The 19,019-nt window shown below is 39.8% G+C and overlaps 1 protein-coding gene across 1 annotated transcript in view; it reads right to left on the reverse strand.

The window, feature by feature from the left end:
- Kifap3 (kinesin associated protein 3) overlaps positions 1–18,697 on the reverse strand; it is a 112,582-nt gene extending 93,885 nt beyond the window's left edge. Inside the window, exons 1-5 of the mRNA XM_042674349.1 lie at positions 18,454–18,697; positions 9,684–9,815; positions 6,493–6,647; positions 3,198–3,253; positions 2,447–2,588 (exon numbers count right to left, since the gene is read on the reverse strand). Of these exons, the coding sequence (XP_042530283.1) occupies positions 2,447–2,588; positions 3,198–3,253; positions 6,493–6,647; positions 9,684–9,815; positions 18,454–18,485 (517 nt within the window). The 5' untranslated portion in view covers positions 18,486–18,697. The remainder of the gene's footprint in view (positions 1–2,446; positions 2,589–3,197; positions 3,254–6,492; positions 6,648–9,683; positions 9,816–18,453) is intronic.
- Between the last annotated feature and the right edge of the window lie 322 nt (positions 18,698–19,019).

The following is a 19,019-nucleotide window of genomic DNA, read 5'->3' on the forward strand; positions in this document are numbered from 1 at the left end:
TTATGTCTTAAAGGGTGCATATTATTTTATAAAGAGCCAGACAGAAGTACAAAATTCACTTAGGGAGTGACATCCCTCCCCCCACCAATGGTAGGTCTGGTTTACTGTGCTTGCATTGGAACTTAAGCTCTAGGCCTTGTACCCTTGCTCAAGGCCTGTGGCTCTATCACTTGAGCCATACCTCCACTTCCAGATTTTTACTAGTTAATTGGAAATAAGAGTCACTTGGTCTGTCTGGGATTGACTTCAAACCTAGATCTTCAGATCTCAGTTCCTAAGTAGCTAGAATTGTAAACTTTAGCCACTGGTGCCTGGATTCGCCAGGGATCTTAATAAAATATATGAATTAGAAAAAGAACCCATTCTATGAACACAAGCCACTTTAGATTCAATATGAGGAAAAGAAAGAAAAAAGATTGAAGACAAAATAACCAGAGTCTCAAAGGCCTATGAAGCACCACAAAACACAACATGACAAGAATCTCAGAAGCAAAGGAGAGTAAAGGGCAGAATAAATATCTAATGAATATTATGACTATATACTTCCTGCTTATTGAAAAATCCTAATTCACACTGCCAAGAAGCTTAACAAACTGCAAGTAAAATAAAACTCAAGGATATCAACACTAAACAACTTTATAGTGTTCAAGTGGCAAAAAAGAGGGCACAAAGAATGATGGAGAAAAGCAAGTTGACATCTGCATAGGACCACAATAAGGTCAATAACTGATTTCACATCAGAAACAGGAGTCAGGAATGCAGAGAGATAACAACATTCAAAGTGCAACGGAATTCCTGTCAATCAAAAATTCTATTTCCTGGGCTGGGAAGGTGGCTCAGTGGTAGAGCGCTTGCCTTGCATGCATGAGGCCCTGGGTTCAATTCCTCAGCACCACGTAAGTAGAAAAAAAAAAGCCGGAAGTGGTGCTGTGGCTCAAGTGGTAGAGCGCTGGCCTTGAGCTGAAGAGCTGAGGGACAGCGCCCAGGCCCAGAGTTCAGGCCCCATGACCAGACCCCCCCCCCCCCAAAAAAAAAAATTCTATTTCCAGCAATTCTCTTTTAAAACAGGAAAAACTCAATGCTTGGTAAACAAAAACTTTAAGACAATTTAAAGTAGCAGGTTCTCTTCTCCCAGAAGTACTAAAAGGAATATTGAGCTAAAATGAAAGTACACTATTTAGAATTTAAATCCACATAAAGAAATTCAGAGATGGGGAGCGGGGAGGGTTGGGTGGGGAGGCAGGGGGAGGATGGGAAGGGATGGGAAGGGGAAACAAAGGAGGAGGCTACAATGCTTGATAAGAAATGTACTCATTATCTTGCCCATGTAATTGTAACCCCTCTGTACAGTATTTTCACAATTAAAAAAAGAAATTCAGACTACTGGCAAAAGTAACTACAAAAGTAACTATAAGACAAGATAAAAATTTCCAATGGTTGTCTTCTATCTGCCTTATAAGAAAAATGTATAGAATGGTACTTACATAATATATATTAATGACCTTATAATATACAAATACATATTTGCACAATATAATAGTACAAAATGGGTTATTAGAGTAAACATTTGCATATTGTTAAAATGAAGTTGGTATGAATTTGAATAAGATTGCTTGAAATTTTTTTCTCAGATAAAAATAATTCAGGAAAACAAGACCACAAACCCTGGCAGAAGCTGAGTGCTGGTGGCTCAAACCTGTAATCCTAGCTACTCTGGAAGCTAAGGGTTGCAATTCAAAGCCAACCCAGGCAGGAAAGTTCTTCAGACTCCAATTAAACATCAAAAAGACAGAAGTAGAGGTGTTGCTCAAGTGGTAAAATGCCAGCCTTGAGCAAAACAGCTCTAGCTCCAGGACTGACAAAACAAAACAAAACAAAAAACCCAAAACCAAAACAAACACTGGCAAACCAGAAAATATCAACACAAAAGAAGGAAATACTGAAGGGATAGAACAAAAAAGGTAAGAGACACATAGAAAACTAATATAAAAATGTATATATAAAATATATATATAAAAATATATATATAAAAATGCAAATATAATAAAAACATAAAACAAATCTTACATGTATAACAAATATAAAATGATGCCAATCCTACTTGATGAGTGATTTCATTAGTGTAAATGGATTAAATACTCCAATGGATAAAAATAGATTAGAAAAACCCACTATGATACCATAATCCAATCAAACCCTATCTTCAATAGAAACTCTTTAGATTCAAAGACACAAATGATGATAATGAAAGGGTAGAAAAGAATAAGCTGAGAGAGTCAGAGAGAGAAAGAGAAGGAGGAAGAGACTCAGAAAAATACTCCTAAATAAAATGATTCGTTTTTAGAATATAAATATTTAAGACATGAAAATCACTTGTGTATGCATACACATAAGATATGAATACAAACTTCACAGAGTAGGAATGCTTTTTATAAACACAAATCACCATTCAATAGTAGTTCTTCCAAGTTATCAGGATTTCGAGCAAGCTGCAAGATCAGAGCAGAACCCCGAACCTTGTCAGGAATATCTTCATATAATAACTCAATGTATTCATCCATATCATTTATGTTAGCAATCTCATCAATCTGAAACAAAGATATAAGTACTCAACTACAGATTCGTTGTCAAAGAAATGATACTTTGTGATACTATCAGAATTAACAAATTACCAATAACTTATAGCATCCAACTTTTTATAGATGAAGATTTTATGCCCTTGGATACTAGGACGTAAATACAAAAAGCATGAACTATGGCAAAGATGGACATACATAAACTCTAAAGTTTGTCTATCAGTATAAAGAGTTTGATTTAGTTTTTGTCCTGCAGAGGATGGAAACCAGGGCCTTGCATATATTAGAGAAGCACCTTACCACAGTCACATTCTCTGCCCCATAAAATATTCAAAATATAAAGTATTTTACATATATTACAAAGTAATTTGTGTTTACAGAAGTACATTAACTGGTATTTTAAAATATACTATAATAAAAACATCAAGATATTTTACCATTTAAAATAAAAATGTCTAAAAAGCACACCAATGTTTGTCATTGTTAATTACTTATTATCTACCTTTCTCAAGGACCTCTAAGTTCAGTCATCATTGAAAATTCAACATTTTATTAATGTGGTTATTTGCAAAAGTATCTTACAATTAATCCTTTATTAGATCAGGATTCATATAGACTTACTTCCATTCCTTCAAAAGGAGGTGGATCTTTGGGCTTGCTTGATTTTTCTTTCTTTTCTATGAAGAATGAAACAAATTTAAATGAGAAAAACTACATCTGTTTGATTCTTTATAACTGGAAGCTACTAAAATGAAATTTTTACTGAAATCTTTTTTCCATGTGTAAAAAATGCTTATTTATAATTCATTCAGCTAACCCCAATGATGCTATCAAAGGAATATAGTATATTATTAGTACAAACTAATAAAATATATACCACATGACAAAGTTTATGTTGGACAGTAACTTTAAAGTCCTCCTTGGCTAACTTTTGGGATAAGTATACAGATAAATTCTCCAATAAGAGCCAAAATAGTAATTCTAAGTATGTCTATTTTCCCCTTCCTAATTCAAATTTAAGGCAGGAATAGGTAAATCAGTAAGGCAAAGAGAAACATGAGTAGTAATAGTAAATGAGCAATATGAAAACTAAAAGTTAGGGGCTGGGAAGGTGGCTCAGTGGTAGAGCGCTAGCCTTGCATGCTTGAAGCCCTGGGTTCGATTCCTCAGCACCACATAAGCAAAAAGAAAAAAAGCCGGAAGTGGTGCTGTGGCTCAAGTGGTAGGACACTAGCTTTGAGCTGAAGAGCTGAGGGACAGTGCCCAGGCCCAGAGTTCAGGCCCCACGACCAGACCCCCCCCCCAAAAAAAAAAAAAAAAAGAAAACTAAAAGTTAACAGAAAAAATAATAAAAGTGATGGGTAAATTCATAAGCTAAAATAATTGATTCTTGTCTGATAAGTCAAATTAAAGTAATAAATTAAGACAAATACTTAAAATTATATTAATTGAATTCTTACTTATTCCCAAATAAAATATTCAAAGGCTTTAACACAAATTCTGAGACATTTATTATACTGAGTTATTTAATTAGAAGCATAAATATATTTTCTATGACCCTAATCAAAAACAAAAACAATGAATGCATATTAAAAGAAATCAGAAATATCAAAATTTTGATTTTAAAACTAGCAGATAAATAAACATATAATACAATAATCCATTATTGTAGACTATTAGGAAAGAGGAGACCAGAGAGTAGAGGAGATAAGAGAGTAGGCGTGTATGCATGTAAATAAATAATATCAAAACACATTATATACAAGAACGAAAATGTCACAATAAAACTCATTGTACAACAATGTGATATTGAAAATATGGTTGAGTAATATTTTTGTCTGGAAATGGTTAAAATGCTAGAGAAAGCCTGTTCTTTCAAGGAACACAAAGATAAATAATTTTCAGAAGACAGCCACCATTCTAGATAATGTCCTTATAATCTCAACAGCTAAGTTTTGCCTTAAGTGGACAACTTAGTATGCGAGAAGTTTCAATCAGCGAGGAAAAAAATGAATTATACAGTTATACAGGACCACCCTCTAGGGCAAGGGTTCTCTGGCTCTGAAATATCAAACACCAAATTAAAATGTTAAGAAAAACTGAATAATTAAAAATAAGCATAGATTAAACTTAGCAAAGCACTGCATATAGTCATCAATAATAATATCTAGAGAATAACATTTGTTGAATTATTTTGTCCATATATTGTTCATATTTCTTTAATTTTAGGAAAGAGAAAATACTGACTTTCCTTGAAAACTCATTCTTTTCTTTTCATGAGTCTACAGGTATTTTATTATAAATGCTTTTAAAACTGTACTGATTTGGCACTAGGAAAAATTAATTTTAACTATTGTACAACCTACATTATTGTACATACAAAAGTTCAAACATTGCTGATTTTGCTCACTTCAAATTTATTTGAAGATGTTATCTCTCCTCATATATAGATATCCTAACAAGATATTTCTGAGAATATTTGTATAATTTTTTTCTTGATAATGTTTTCTATATCTTGGTAGGTGAGTACTCACTGGTAACAAGTATACTTCAAGTTCAAAATGCCTTTTTTGCTTTTAAGATTAAGTGTACAGCCATTCAGTTCATTCAATAACATGTGCATGCATCTGTTAAGATTCAGTGCTAGGAGAATTTATTAGGCACAGGTATTTATTTGCTGTAAATATAGAGAAGACTAATCTGGGCAAAAAAACTCCCAAACAAAATGTTAATATTTATGTACTAAGTCCAGTCCAAATTTGAGCACAGACATGTTACTGTAAGAGTATCACATTTTGGAGTGTTTCAATGTTGAAAAACCATACATTTGGTAAAGATTGTGAAATGGGGATAACTATTCAAAACTGAGAAAATAACTCAAGGATAGAGCATTAACCAAGCAAGCAAACCAAGTGAGAATGAGGCCCAGAGTTGAAAACACAATACCTTCCACCAACCCCAAACATAAAACACCACCACCAACGACAACAACAAATACCAACTTGCTGGGTGCTGATGGCTCATGCCTTTAATCCTAGCTTCGAAGGTGGCTGAAATCAGAGGATCAATGTTCAATACTCTGATTGATCGAATCCTCTGCTATCCTGAGCAGAAGAGTTGTGAGACTCTATTGACAACTAACTAGATTGGAGGTATTGCTGAAGTGGACAGGACCACCTGTGAGCAAGCAAGCCGAGCAAACCTAGGGAATTCAACACCCCCCCCCCACACACACACATAATCTGTTTTTATTTTTGTAAATAAGTACTTCTTAGTGCTAATACTTTACTTGCATAATTCTTTCACTGAGGAAGTGAGGATAGGAAAATGGCAAATAGATATTGGGGAATAAATAGCAAATAGATACTGGGATGTTCCAATAGTTACATCTTTAGGATAGACTAAGGCATAGGATATATATTTTAACACTTAAACAATCCATTCAACTAATAAATCAAGTATCATTAATAAATTTGGAAATTTCTAAACTTTTTTTTGGATCCGATCGTGGGGCCTGAACTCTGGGCCTGGGCGCTGTCCCTCAGCTCTTCAGCTCAAGGCTAGCACTCTACCACTTGAGCCACAGCGCCACTTCTGAACTTTTAAACTCTAGTTAGGGCACATAAAATAGGTTTTATACTTTAAATTCTCTCCTTTTATTAATTTACAACCAACAACAGATTCCTTATTTATTCCTTATTTTGGTAAATATATATTCATTACATGTAAAATGAAACAAATGAGATTGTTTTATGTGGAAGCATAAAACCTACCACACTGAAAACTAATATGCTTATTCATTCTTCCATTAGTTTACTTGTTCATAGCACACGTGATAAACCTCACTCAAACTCAAAGAAGCTGAAATTGTAATCCAGCTCTGACTTTGCATTTAAAAGTCCAGCACTCCGCTCACCTTTCCCTGACCACGAAACCCGGCGGTTCTGTAGGTAGTACAACAGCTGCTCCACATCGTTCAATTTGGAGGGGTGGATGAGTTTACACTCTTCAACCACTTTTCGAGCCAGAGAAGTTATATCTGTGTTAGCATTCAGACTTTTCAGACGAATACTGCAAGGATATCCAAAAGTCCAACTCAGATATGGTAGAAGTACTCCACAGATCCAACACTACTATTTTAAATTAAGATAACAGAGTCTATATGCACTTGTAAAATCTTAATGAAGTATTACATATAATTATGCTTAGAAAATTTAAAGGAATTATTTTCTATGGTTTGGACAAAGAAGCTAACAAAGGAAACAATTTTTTTTTCTGAATCTCTAGGCAGGACAGCATATTCAGAGGTCCTGTTCTAATGCAGCCTTTCAGATATAAAAATATATGAATCTTTAATCAATATTGATTTATGAATTCGTACTGCAACAAGTAAATCATTTTCTTGACCTTTCCTACTGCTTTTTTTTCTAGTTAAGGACAAGACAAAACCTTGATATTTTTAGATTTTAATTGCTTTGCTGGCAAGAATATAGAAAGTAGAAGAAAAGTGAGATGTATTTTAAGACCTATATGGGAAACTTTGAGTAACAGATGAATAAAATTTACATGTAAATTAGTACATCAAAAAAGTTTAACACTCCCTCCCATCATCTGAATATAACACAAGTGATTCACTGACAAGCCAAGAAAAGATGGCACAGTCTGACGACAAATGCCCGTTACACAGATTCATATATGGGAAACAAAAATTGGACTCAGAGTAAAAAGTTAATGTAATGACAAAACACTCTCAAGTAGATGCTTCTTTGCAGATCTTAAATTCACAAAGAGGAAACCAATCAAGTCTTCATGCTGTTGAATGAATGATTTCTCAGTAAAGGGACCAGGGTGGAGAAGTCAAGGAAATGGTCTGGGAAGCCAGTAGAATGAGTTAAGATATTAATCCCAATAAAATCTAAATCTTGTTCTTTAGAGATTCACCATCAAAAGATATTTTGGTGGCTTCAAATTGTTGGCAATTAAAAATAAAGACTTTTGCTGGGCAAATGCTACATAATATGGTTAGCCTATTTTTGGCTTCGTAGGAGACCACCAAATTTTCTTGCAAAATATATGCTTATTTTATTTTCCCATCAGCTATAAATGAAAGTCCTTATTATTCCACATTCTTGCAGAATCTGCTATTGTTAGCACTTTGCACTTTAACCATTTTACTAGTCTACCTTATTGTTTTAATATACAAAGGCTTACAAGCTTCTTTTAGGTGTTTTCTACCACATACATAGTAGCAACTTGATGCATCCTTTTCTACTCAGAGTAGCAGACAGTTCCCTACACCTTCATTTGTTAAGAAGACATGAAAAAATACAGGTATATTGAGAAATGTTTTAGAAAATTTTAGCTGTATGGGTACTGGACCATTCCTATAATCAACATATAACATTTTTATTAGGCACTTCATGCTTATTACCATTTATCAAAAACTTTATCACTTGTATTATTTTTGGACCATAATCACCAGTTTCTCAAAACAAAATCTGTACAAAACTGGAATTCTCATAAAGACAAGCTTGTAAAATTTCTTTACCATATCTGGGCCACAGCTTTGATGACTCCAACTTAATAACAGGTTCAATTCATACCTCTCTCATCCTATATGAGATTCCCTTCTGCTACACCACTGAGAAAATTTCTTGAATTACAAGCACATTTTCTTTGTGTTCAACAATATGATTACTCTCCAAATCCTGGGCAGCCAGGGTTGATTTCCTGTTTGAGTTATTCAGGTCTTTTCTTGCTAAGATTTAAGTGCACATACCCTAATCACAGAACAGATTCTTATGCTTGTTTCCAACTCCCTGCTGAATGTAATTCTTGACTAAAAAGCCTGAAGATTTTAAAGCACTAATATTTTTGTCAAATTCTACATTAAAAAACTAGTGAGGACACCTTAAGAACTAAAAATTAAATTTCTCTTGAAGTATGGATACATGAGGTTCTAAAGTCAAAGAATCCAATCTGCTGCTTTTCTTGGGAAGTCAAATAGAGATTGTTATGTGTTCTCAAAATATATAAACTTTGGCAAGCAATCACTCAAACGTAAATGGAGAGGAGAATGTGACAAAAAGGTGCTGTAAAATGTGTAAGAATGCATGTGTAAAATCTCTCTTTATTGTAGAGGATTCATTCATTTTTAATGCATTATTAATGTCAGTTAGCCTCCATCCAATCCAAAGACAAAGGACAGTTAAGGTGTACTTAAGCTACTCAGCAAGTTCTCTTGAAGACTGCTATAAGCAAGGGTTTCCTGGCTGCAGCACTATGAATCTGTAGGTGGCTAGCATGTGTAGTACATCATAATTAGCAACAGTCAACTGGCCTCTAGCCAATGTATGGCCATGCCCTCCTCCTCCTTACAAAATATCTACAGACACTGCTAAATACCCCCTGTGGGAAAAACCACTCCCAGTTGAGGATCATCACCATACACTTAACGTGCTAAATATTATCACATGTGTTCCCAGTAACTCACAAACCAGGAAATAATAGAATTTTCTCTAACTAGTTACCAAGTAAAAGTTAGGTCCTTTCATTTATTTGTTTATGGAGAAAGGAGGGTTGAATGAGAATATTAGTGACTCCCAAATCTAAATTTCTGAAAAGCGATGGAAGGCAGGCAAGATCATCACCAGCACAAATCCAGGCTAGTGAAAAAACCCAGTTCCCAAGGGACAGCTATACCAGCAACTAGGAAAGTGCACAAGACACTGGGAGAACTAAAACTAATCTCTTGAGCCAGAAAAATCTTGTGATATTACTAACATGTTGCAGAGGACTAGATTTTCAAGTGAGTATTCAAGTTCTGTGTCCTAACTGGGAACTTCTGAAAATCATACTACTTCATGAAATTCCAGGAAAGAGAAAACCTAGGGTTTTTAATTAAACTGAAAAGTCCCATATACATGTAACATTTATGACTGACTTTACAAGTTAGTAGTGACAGGAACATTTTATTTGGAATAAACATATTTTATAGTTACAGTTTAATGTAATTTCTCTAAGATAACCTCTCTCTAAAGATGCTGTGATCACCTACTGCCTATGAAGATCAAAGTGGCATCAGGTCTGTGTAGATTCACTACTTACATTTTTTGGCATTCCTTTCGTTCTCCTAACATGGGATCCCCCATTTCTCCAAGAATGGTGGCCTCCACTTCATACTGGACAATGAGCGCCTTTTCTGATGGGTGTACATCAATATTCCCTCCTTTAACTTTCCTGAAATACAAAATACAAAAAAACCCAAAAAACCTCATGACATGGCCGTGATTTTTAACTAGTTCCAAAAAATACAGGCTGGTTTATATATGCCTTTGAATCAAACTTACTTTTAACTTGGGAAAAGAGACAACTGCATAAAGTACCTTCACATAAATAGTGCTACCTTTGAAAAATACAGTTACCAAAAGTACCATGCACAAAGAAAATGAGTGAAACAAGCAATTAGGATGTCCTTGTAGAGAATGACAATGACAATAAAACTTACTGTCATTCTCTTCAACATCAAAGATAGCTACCTCTAAATTTGTATTTTAAAAAATAAACCTTGCCCTTTCCAACCATGTGAAAGGTAAGAATTGTCAAGATGTAACTATTTGGGTTTCTATTTTTTTCTTAAGATGTATTTTTATTGTAAAGATACTGTACAGAGGGGTTACAGTCACATGAGTAAGATGAGTACCCCCTCCTTTGTTTTCCCCTTCCCTTCCCACTTCCCCAACTCCTCCCCACCCCAAGTTGTAAAACTATTTGGGTTTTTCTGTATGATAAAGAGCTAGTGAAGTACCGAAAACAAAATAAAAATTTAAAGTTTTCTAAAAAGTAAAATAAACCTACCTAATCCATTTATTTCGATCACAAAATGACATAATGGAATTATATAAGGTTTAATATATAATGTATCATGTACTGTTTACCATGGCTGTATAAATTATAACATTAGTTTCTAAATAAAATCATAACCACAACTAGGCCACATGACAAATAAGCATTTACAAAACTTTGTATGTTGGATAGTCATTCACCTCAAATCAACACTCATCTCCATATATGTTATACTCTCAGTAGTAATTTCAGAAACACCCCAAATACATTTAATTCCCAAACCCCTAAAGTTACAAAATGAACTGCAATAAATAATGTATTAATCAGTATTTGTTGCTTTACCATTTAAAATGATAAAAATGAGTTGTACTAAAGGAAATTAAACAATGGAAACAAATTTTTCACTCTTAATCACAGCTAGCCAGCTAGGTCATAGAATCTTTTAATCTGATGAGATACAATACAAAATACAGTAACATGTCAAATTTATTCAGATTACATTAAATTTAAGGATGTTCTTCCAGCTAGGAATACTTTGACTCATTATTATCAATGTAATTTCTAAAATGATCCATTTACTTGAGTTATTTATGCAGAGAAAGGAAAGGCTCTGGAGTCAGTATTAGGAAATGCACAAGAAAATTGCAAAAATAAAGGTGCTAAATTATTTTGGAAATACAATTGTAGGGATTTTTTAAGTCTCTATGAGCCAAGATACTTTAGAAGAGTAATATAAATCACTCCATCTGTAACTGTATTAAAAATGTTACTTTGGGGGCATAACATTCTTAATCATTGACTTCTGAAACACATCCTTATGTTTGCAGACTTCATGTGGTTTCTGATATTACGATGATCTCTGACATACAAAATAAATGTCTCTTACATTCATCACTAGTTTTCTTGAGAAGCAAAAATAAAAGTACCTGGCTTTTCATTAAAAAGGTATTTTTTGAAAAATTATTGCTGCCAAAAGGATTACAAAATAAAGTTGTGTCAAATAACAAATGAACACGTATACACCTGGCACTATGCAATAAATCACAGGCCACTGCAGAATGCCAAGAGTTGTCTTATGCATTACATCTAAAAAGGGTCACAAAAAGTAAGTTTAAGTTTTGCTTAAAAGTCAGGTATTTAAAGACACTGAGAAGGAAAATCTTTGATATTTACTCATATTTATAATTTCTGATGGATGCCATCAAAATAAGTTTTGCATTTCTGCTACCAAGATAAGGACTTGATAATGAAAATGTACAGGATTAGGTGTTTAAAATCAACATGTATTTCAAGAAAATTAAAAAAGCTGAGGACTGAAATATGTATATTTGTATCTGTTTGAAGGCATAGAAAACAAAAAAATCACAGTGCTAAGACCCAGGATAAACTGAAAATGGAGAGAGGTAGGTCAAATTTGAGGCTGCTTTGTCCTAGGGGATATTCACTAATTGAATAGTTATAGCTAGATGTAGTAGAATCTTTTAATAGTCACATATGACTAGGGACACAAAAACTGAGTTCAGAGTACTCAACAGCAGTTGCCTTGTTAATGCTCTAAACTATGGGTTGAAAGCAGGAGGACTATATTCTAAGACCAACTGTGAAATGAATGTAGACTTGTCCCCAATATGCTACCAACTCTAGCTTATTATATCTGAAAACTAATTAAGAGGACCCTCGATTTTAAGTGCCCCTTTACTATCTAACCATGAAAAAAGGAATCCTCTGAATAGTAAGAAATAATCCTAAATCTTAAAGGACTTGTGTTTTGGTTTGTTTTTTGCTTGTAGACAAGAGGGCCTTGCTGTATTATCCAAGTTGGTCTTGAACTCTTGGGCTCAAGCAATCCTTCTGCCAAGCCTCTACAGTTGCGGGGCCTACAGGCACACTTCATGTGATTAGTGTCCCAGCTCCCAATGGGTTTTAGGGTATTTATATTCATCCATGATATCAAATCAGAAACAGTGTATTTATAGTTAATAGTTAACATAACTAAAACAACAGACAAAAGGATGAACAGTGAAAGTTTGATTCAGAGCTACACATTGAGTAGGCATAGTATATGTGAGTGAAGTCCTAGGACAAGAGACGAGAGAGCATGCAGGCAAAAGAAATATATTAAAAAATAATCATGGGCTGGGAAGGTGGCTCAGTGGTAGAGCGCTTGCCTTGCATGCATGAGGCCCTGGGTTCAATTCCCCAGCACCACATAAGCAGAAAAAAAAGCCGGAAGTGGCGCTGTGGCTCAAGTGGTAGAGTGCTAGCCTTGAGCTGAAGAGCTGAGGGACAGCGCCCAGGCCCAGAGTTCAGGCCCCACAACTGGACCTCTCCCAAAAAAATAATAATCATAACGGTAGCGAATATAGTGACAACAGCAGAGTGGGGAACTGCAAAGGCTAGCGTTTCCCCAAACACTGAAAAACAGAACCTTACTGGATGTGTAGAAGATAGCCCGCCGTTTACGGTGCACAGTGAGTATTCCGTCAAAAGAAAGGTTACACAAGCAGGGTAGATCTCTGTGGGACTTCCCCTCAGCACGAGGGTTTGCAGTCAGGTATGCTCTGAGTTGAACTGTGCTTGAACCCCCTTGTGGGCTTCGACCTAGCCTTACACAACCTTGAGGACAGCAGCCATGTACCCGTTGTGGACAGCTGACTGCAACAAGAGCCAGTTAAACCCATCTCGCCACGAATTCTGCTTTGAGCCTGCCATGGAGTTGTTAAGCCATCTCCATTTGGCCTGACTGGGAACTGTGTCAAGACGGCACTACAAGTTGCTGCAGATAGTACTAGTGACGTGCATTAGTAGGCACGGACCTATGCTAAGGCCAGCTTCTGCATCTCAGACCGCTAACTTCACTGGAGCTATCTTCAAGTTTGATTCTTCTTTCCTGTGCTTAAATCTGCTGTTGAACACCCCTGCTACTATTTTCCTTCAGTTATTCAGCTGTAATATTTTTACATGAACCCTTTCATAATGCATGTCATTTTTTCCAGATTGACTGCATTGTTTTATTTTATTCTACTATTATAAAGGTGATGTACAGAGGGGTTGCAGTTACGTAAGTCAGGTAGTGAGTACATTTCCTATCAGACAGGGTCACCTCTTCCTTCATTTTCTCCCAGTTTTCTTCACTCTCAACCCTCCTCCCGTCCATGGTTTGTGTTTGTGTGTGTGTGTGTCGGTTGTGGGGCTTGAACTCTGGGCCTGGGCACTGTCCCTCAGCTCTTCATTCTCAAGGCTAGCGCTCTACTACTTGAGCCACAGCACCACTTCCTGTTTTCTGGTGGTTAATTAGAGATAAATCTCACAGACTTTCTTGCCTAGGCTGGCTTTGAACCATGATCCTCAGATCTCCGCCTCCTGAGTAGTTAGGATTACAGGTGTGAGCCACCGGCGCCCAGCTCATCCCATGTATTTTTACTAGTACTATTTATTTGTATTTTTATTGATACGGTTTATTTATTGAAATAATACTTTCTGGCTTTCTTTAATTCTAGTTCTAGTTTTCTTTAGCTTTTTAAACATATGTATGACAAATGATTTAAAGTATTTGTCTAGCAACCTAATGTTCATTTGGTATAATAGATTTTTTTTTTCTAGCTCAAATATAGCAGAAGCAAATGGGCTATAATTTCAGTTCTTTCTGCTGAAATGTGGGTATTCATTATGATGTACCAAAAAGGATGAAGAAACAAAAGCAAGGAAAGAAGGGAGAGAGAAGAAACAAGGGAGAAAGAAAGAAGGGGAGAGGCAGAGAAACAGAGACATTAGTGGTAAAACTGCTCTGTAAGAAATGCTAACGGGGGTCCTTCCGCTTGAATTGAAGGAGACACTAGACAGTAAACTGAAGACATGTGAGGAAATAAATAATATCGTTAAAGATAACTACTAGTAAATATAGAGGCCAGTATAACTGTATTTTGAGTTTATAATACCTCTCCATATGATTTACAAGAAAAATATTTATAATACTAATTAGAAATCTACCTTAGTGGACACACAATTTAAAATATTCAGTATATGACAAGATAAGAATGTATAGAAGCCAAATTTTTATATTTAATCTAGATTGGTACTTATTTTAAAAAGGTTAGTAAGTTTAGCTTGCTAATCATAATTTTCAAAGCTATTAAAACATACAGATAAGAGGGAATGACAATACAATAAAAATCAATAATACACAAAAGATAATAACAAAGGAACTCTGGGACAAGGAATGGTATGACATACAGAAAGATGTTAAGTCTTATCAATAACTACTTTAAATAAAGTTCTGAGTTAAAAGGCAATGACTGGCAAGCTGCATAATTAAGAAATGATCCATGTATATGCTATCTACAAAGTAGTCACTTTAAATCCAAGCACATGAATAGGTTCAGAGTAAAACGATGGGAAAAGATACAATGTAAACGGCATTCAAAAGAATGATAGGAAAAGATACAACATAAACAGTATACAAAAGAATGATGGAGGAAAGGTGGCTCAGTGGTAGGGTGCTTGTCTTGCATGCATGAGGCCCTGGGTTAGATTCATCAGCACCACATAAGCAGAAAAAGCCAGAAGTGGCACTGTGGCTCAAGTGGTAGAGCACTCGCCTTGAGCTGAAGAGCTGAGGGACAGCGCCCAGGCCCAGAGTTCAGGCCCATGACTGACAAAAAAAAAAAACACAAAAGACACAAAAAACAACGATATTATGTATAGACAAAACAACAATTTCTTTAACAAATATTATACGGCCAGATAGAAATCCATGTGTAAAGAATGAAACAGGAACCTTACCACACGCTACATATAATAGTTAAATTGAAAGAATAAAAGATATAAATTTAAGAGCTAAAATTATAAATGCTTAGGAAAAAAACTAAAGGTCTGAAATGCAATCAAACGAAACAGCAACCAAAGAAACAATACGTAAACTGCACTTCACAAACAAACAATAAGTAAACTGCACTTCACAAAGTTTTGACACTTTCAATACAGTGAAAAGACAACCCATTTTACTATCTGATAAAGGTCTAGAATTTAGAATATATGAAAATAAAACTTTTTCTATGGAAGAAAGACAAATAGCCAAGAAGCATGTGAAAGTTCCATGTTATTAATAATTATGTAAATGCAAGCCAAACTCAAAGGACGGTATCAACATAGCCATAACCATAAAACAATACAAGAGAGTAACAGGTGTTGGTGAAAACTTGGGCAAACTGGAATGCTCACACATTGTTAGTAGGAAACCTTATTTGCTCCTCAGTAATGAATATAGAAATACCTATTGCCCAGTTACTCCATGCACAGGAACATACTCAAAGATCAAAAACAGGTTTCAAATAAAACTTTGTAGTGTTTATAACAAATTAATTCCCAATAGCCAAAAGGTAAAAACAATCCAAATAGTCATCAACAGATGGATTATGAATAAATAAAATGTGTTATATCTGCAGAACGAAGTATTACTCAGCTATCAAAAGGAATGGAATGAAATAGTGATGTCTGGTAGGCCACCGATGGAGCACAATTATACTATGTGAAAATGTATGGCTTCAGAGCTACATGCTTATTACATACAACACATAGATGATACCAGCATTTTCTTTCTAAGTGTTTAAATTCTGTATTATATGCTAGAGTATAAGTGCTATAAAGACAAGGAAAAATATGTTTTCTATGTGGCTGAATAACTGTTTAAGGAATGAATAAATACCATTCATCCTTTAAAATCCCTCAATAGGGAAAGTTTTAGTATCTTTAGATGATTGGACAAATCATTTGCCAACGTGAACCTTACATGAAGTTGTATGTTATAAAATCATCCCTTATTCTCTGTCAGTAGGAACCTGTTATTTGCCAAATGCTTGCAAGTCTGAAGAGGAACAAATAAAACGTTACATATTATCCACAAAAAAAAATAAATCCCTCAATGGTTCCCCAATATCCTGGAAATAAAATTTATGTTCGTAAATCTTACATGATTTGCCTTACATTTATTTCTAGTCTCATTCTGATTCTATTTAATAACCTGTGTTCCGGCACAGTGCCAGAACAATGATAGGTAAGACACACATACATGTGGCCTTCAACTTGAGTTTATGGACCAGAATAAAACAGAGACTATTAACACCAGGCGAAAACAAGGTATGAAGTACTATGAGAACCTAATAGGTATATCTGTTCTGAATTGTGGGCTAGCAAAAGGAGACTCAGGGAAGAGCTACGAAAAAAAGTAACATGTAAGCAAAATCCGAGAATGAAAAGTTAGCGGCATAAAGAACAGGGCAAGTATGGGACAAAGAGAGACACACAGGAATCAAGCACGGACACACACAAGGACTGAGAGAGGGTTCTTTCTGCAGGGCAAAGTGATGCACTATTGGAGCAGAGGGGAACAGGGAGAGGTCAAGTTGAAAAGGCCTCAACTCTGAAAGCATGGAAGGACATAAGTCTGTGTCACTACACTTACTTGTTTGTGCCTCACTAAGGCTATGAGTTGTGTGGGTTTAGTCCCGGGTGACATTACTGCACAGGTGGCACTTATTCAATATGGTTACCTCAAAACAGTACCAGGTAGCAGCTTGGAGGACACTGTTCTAGAACACACCTGAGGCTGGGTGCTCCCCAGATCAGGAGGGCTGGTCTGCTTCCAGCCCAGCCCAGCCCTGTCCCTGGTCCCTGTCCCTGTCCCAGCCCTGCCCCTGCCCTGCCCCTGTCTGGTCCCTGCCCCTGCCCTGCCCCTGTCCCAGCCCTGCCCCTGCCCTGCACCTGCCCCTGTCTGGTCCCTGCCCCAGCCCTGCCCCTGCCCCTGTCCCAGCCCTGCCCCTGCCCCTGCCCCTGCCCTGCCCCTGTCTGGTCCCTGCCCCTGTCCCTGCCCCTGGTCCCTGCCCCTGTCCCTGCCCCAGCCCTGTCCCTGCCCCAGCCCTGTCCCTGGTCCCTGCCCCAGCCCTGTCCCTGCCCTGCCCCTGTCTGGTCCCTGCCCTGCCCCTGTCCCTGTCCCTGGTCCCTGCCCCTGCCCTGCCCTGCCCTGCCCTGCCCTGCCCCTGCCCTGCCCTGCCCCTGCCCCTGCCCTGCCCTGCCCCTGCCCCAGCCCTGCCCCTGCCCTGCCCCTGCCCCAGCCCTGCCCCTATCCCTACCCCTGCCCTGCCCCTGCCCTGCCCTGCCCCTGCCCCGTCCCTGCCCTGCCCCTGCCCCGGCCCTGCCCTGCCCCTGCCCCGTCCCTGCCCTGCCCCTGCCCTGCCCTGCCCTGCCCTGCCCTGTCCCTGCCCCTGCCCTGCCCCTGCCCCGTCCCTGCCCTGCCCCTGCCCTGCCCCTGGCCCCACCCCCACCCTGCCCCTGGCCCCGCCCCCGCCCCATCCCCATTCCCGCCCCTGCCCCTGTCCTGCCCCCACCCCCGGCCCCATCTCAGTCCCCGTCCTCACCCCTGCCCTGTCCCTGGCCCTGGCCCTGCCCTGCCTGGCCCCGCCCGGCCTGTCCCTGCCCGGCCCAGCCCTGCCTGATGGGAGGCTGGGCACCGACTCGAGTGGCTGAGAGTCCTGCGTGGACGGCGACAACTACACAGGGGCCGCCCGTCCAACCTGGGCTGTCCCCTCCCAGCCCGCGGGCGCCGGCCAGGGGCGGAAGAACGCCCACGAAAGACCTGACCTCGCCACGGCGGCTCCCCTCCCCCGCCCCCTCCCCTCCCCCGCCCCCTCCCCTCCCCTCATCCCCCTCCCCTCCCCCGCTCCCCCTCCCCTCCCCTCCCCTCATCCCCCTCCCCCACCCCCCTCCCCTCCCCTCCCCCGCCCCCTCCCCTTCCCTCATCCCTCTCTCCCTCCCCTCACCCCCCTCCCCTCCCCTCCCCTCATCCCTCTCCCCCTCCCCTCATCCCCCGCCCCCCTGCCTCCCCCCTCCCCTCCCCCCTCCCCTCCCCCCGCAGGGCAGCGCTCCGGCCGCGCTCCCGGGCGCCGTCGGGTGAGGGCTCGGGGTCCCCGCACCCGCGGGGCGCCCTGCCCGCCCGGTGGCCGCGCCCGCGCCCGGCCCCGCCCGGGGTGGCGGTCACCTCTTGAGGTATCTGGCGTCCTCCCCTTGCATGGCGGCGGCGGCGGCGGCGGCGGCGGGGGCGGGGGTCTCCGAGAGGCCGCGGGGCACTTCCGGGGTGCCGGGGCCCGAGCACCCCAAAGGCGAGGACCGCCGGGAGGCCTGCGAGGCGGGGCCGCGGCGGCGCGACGGTTACCAGGGAGAAGCCGCCGGCTCCTCCCACCGCGGCTGGGGCCCCGACGCGCAGGAGCCGCCGGACCCGCCCAGTGCCGGCCGCGCCGGGCCCTTCCCACGGCGCATGCGCGCGCCCCGCCGCGCCGGGCTCCGCGCGCAGGCTCAGTCCCGAGGCTCCGGCCCCCGTGACTCCTTTGACGGCCCCCGGGAAGGATTTGGCGCTCCCCGGCGCGGCGTCGCCCCCGGGCCACACTGCCCCCTGCAGGCCGGAGTCCAGAAGGCCGTCCGGGTCCGCCGCGGGGGAATCCCGGGTCCCCGGGCGCGCGGGGCGTGCCCTGGGGAAAGGGGCCTGCACGGGGTCCGAGGATCAGGTTCCGAGCCAGCCTGGGCCGGCGAGTCCGCGAGGCTCCCACC

This window comes from Dipodomys spectabilis, unplaced genomic scaffold, assembly GCF_019054845.1.
Source record: "Dipodomys spectabilis isolate Male_0828 unplaced genomic scaffold, ASM1905484v1 ptg000019l, whole genome shotgun sequence".
Classification (NCBI taxonomy): domain Eukaryota; kingdom Metazoa; phylum Chordata; class Mammalia; order Rodentia; family Heteromyidae; genus Dipodomys; species Dipodomys spectabilis.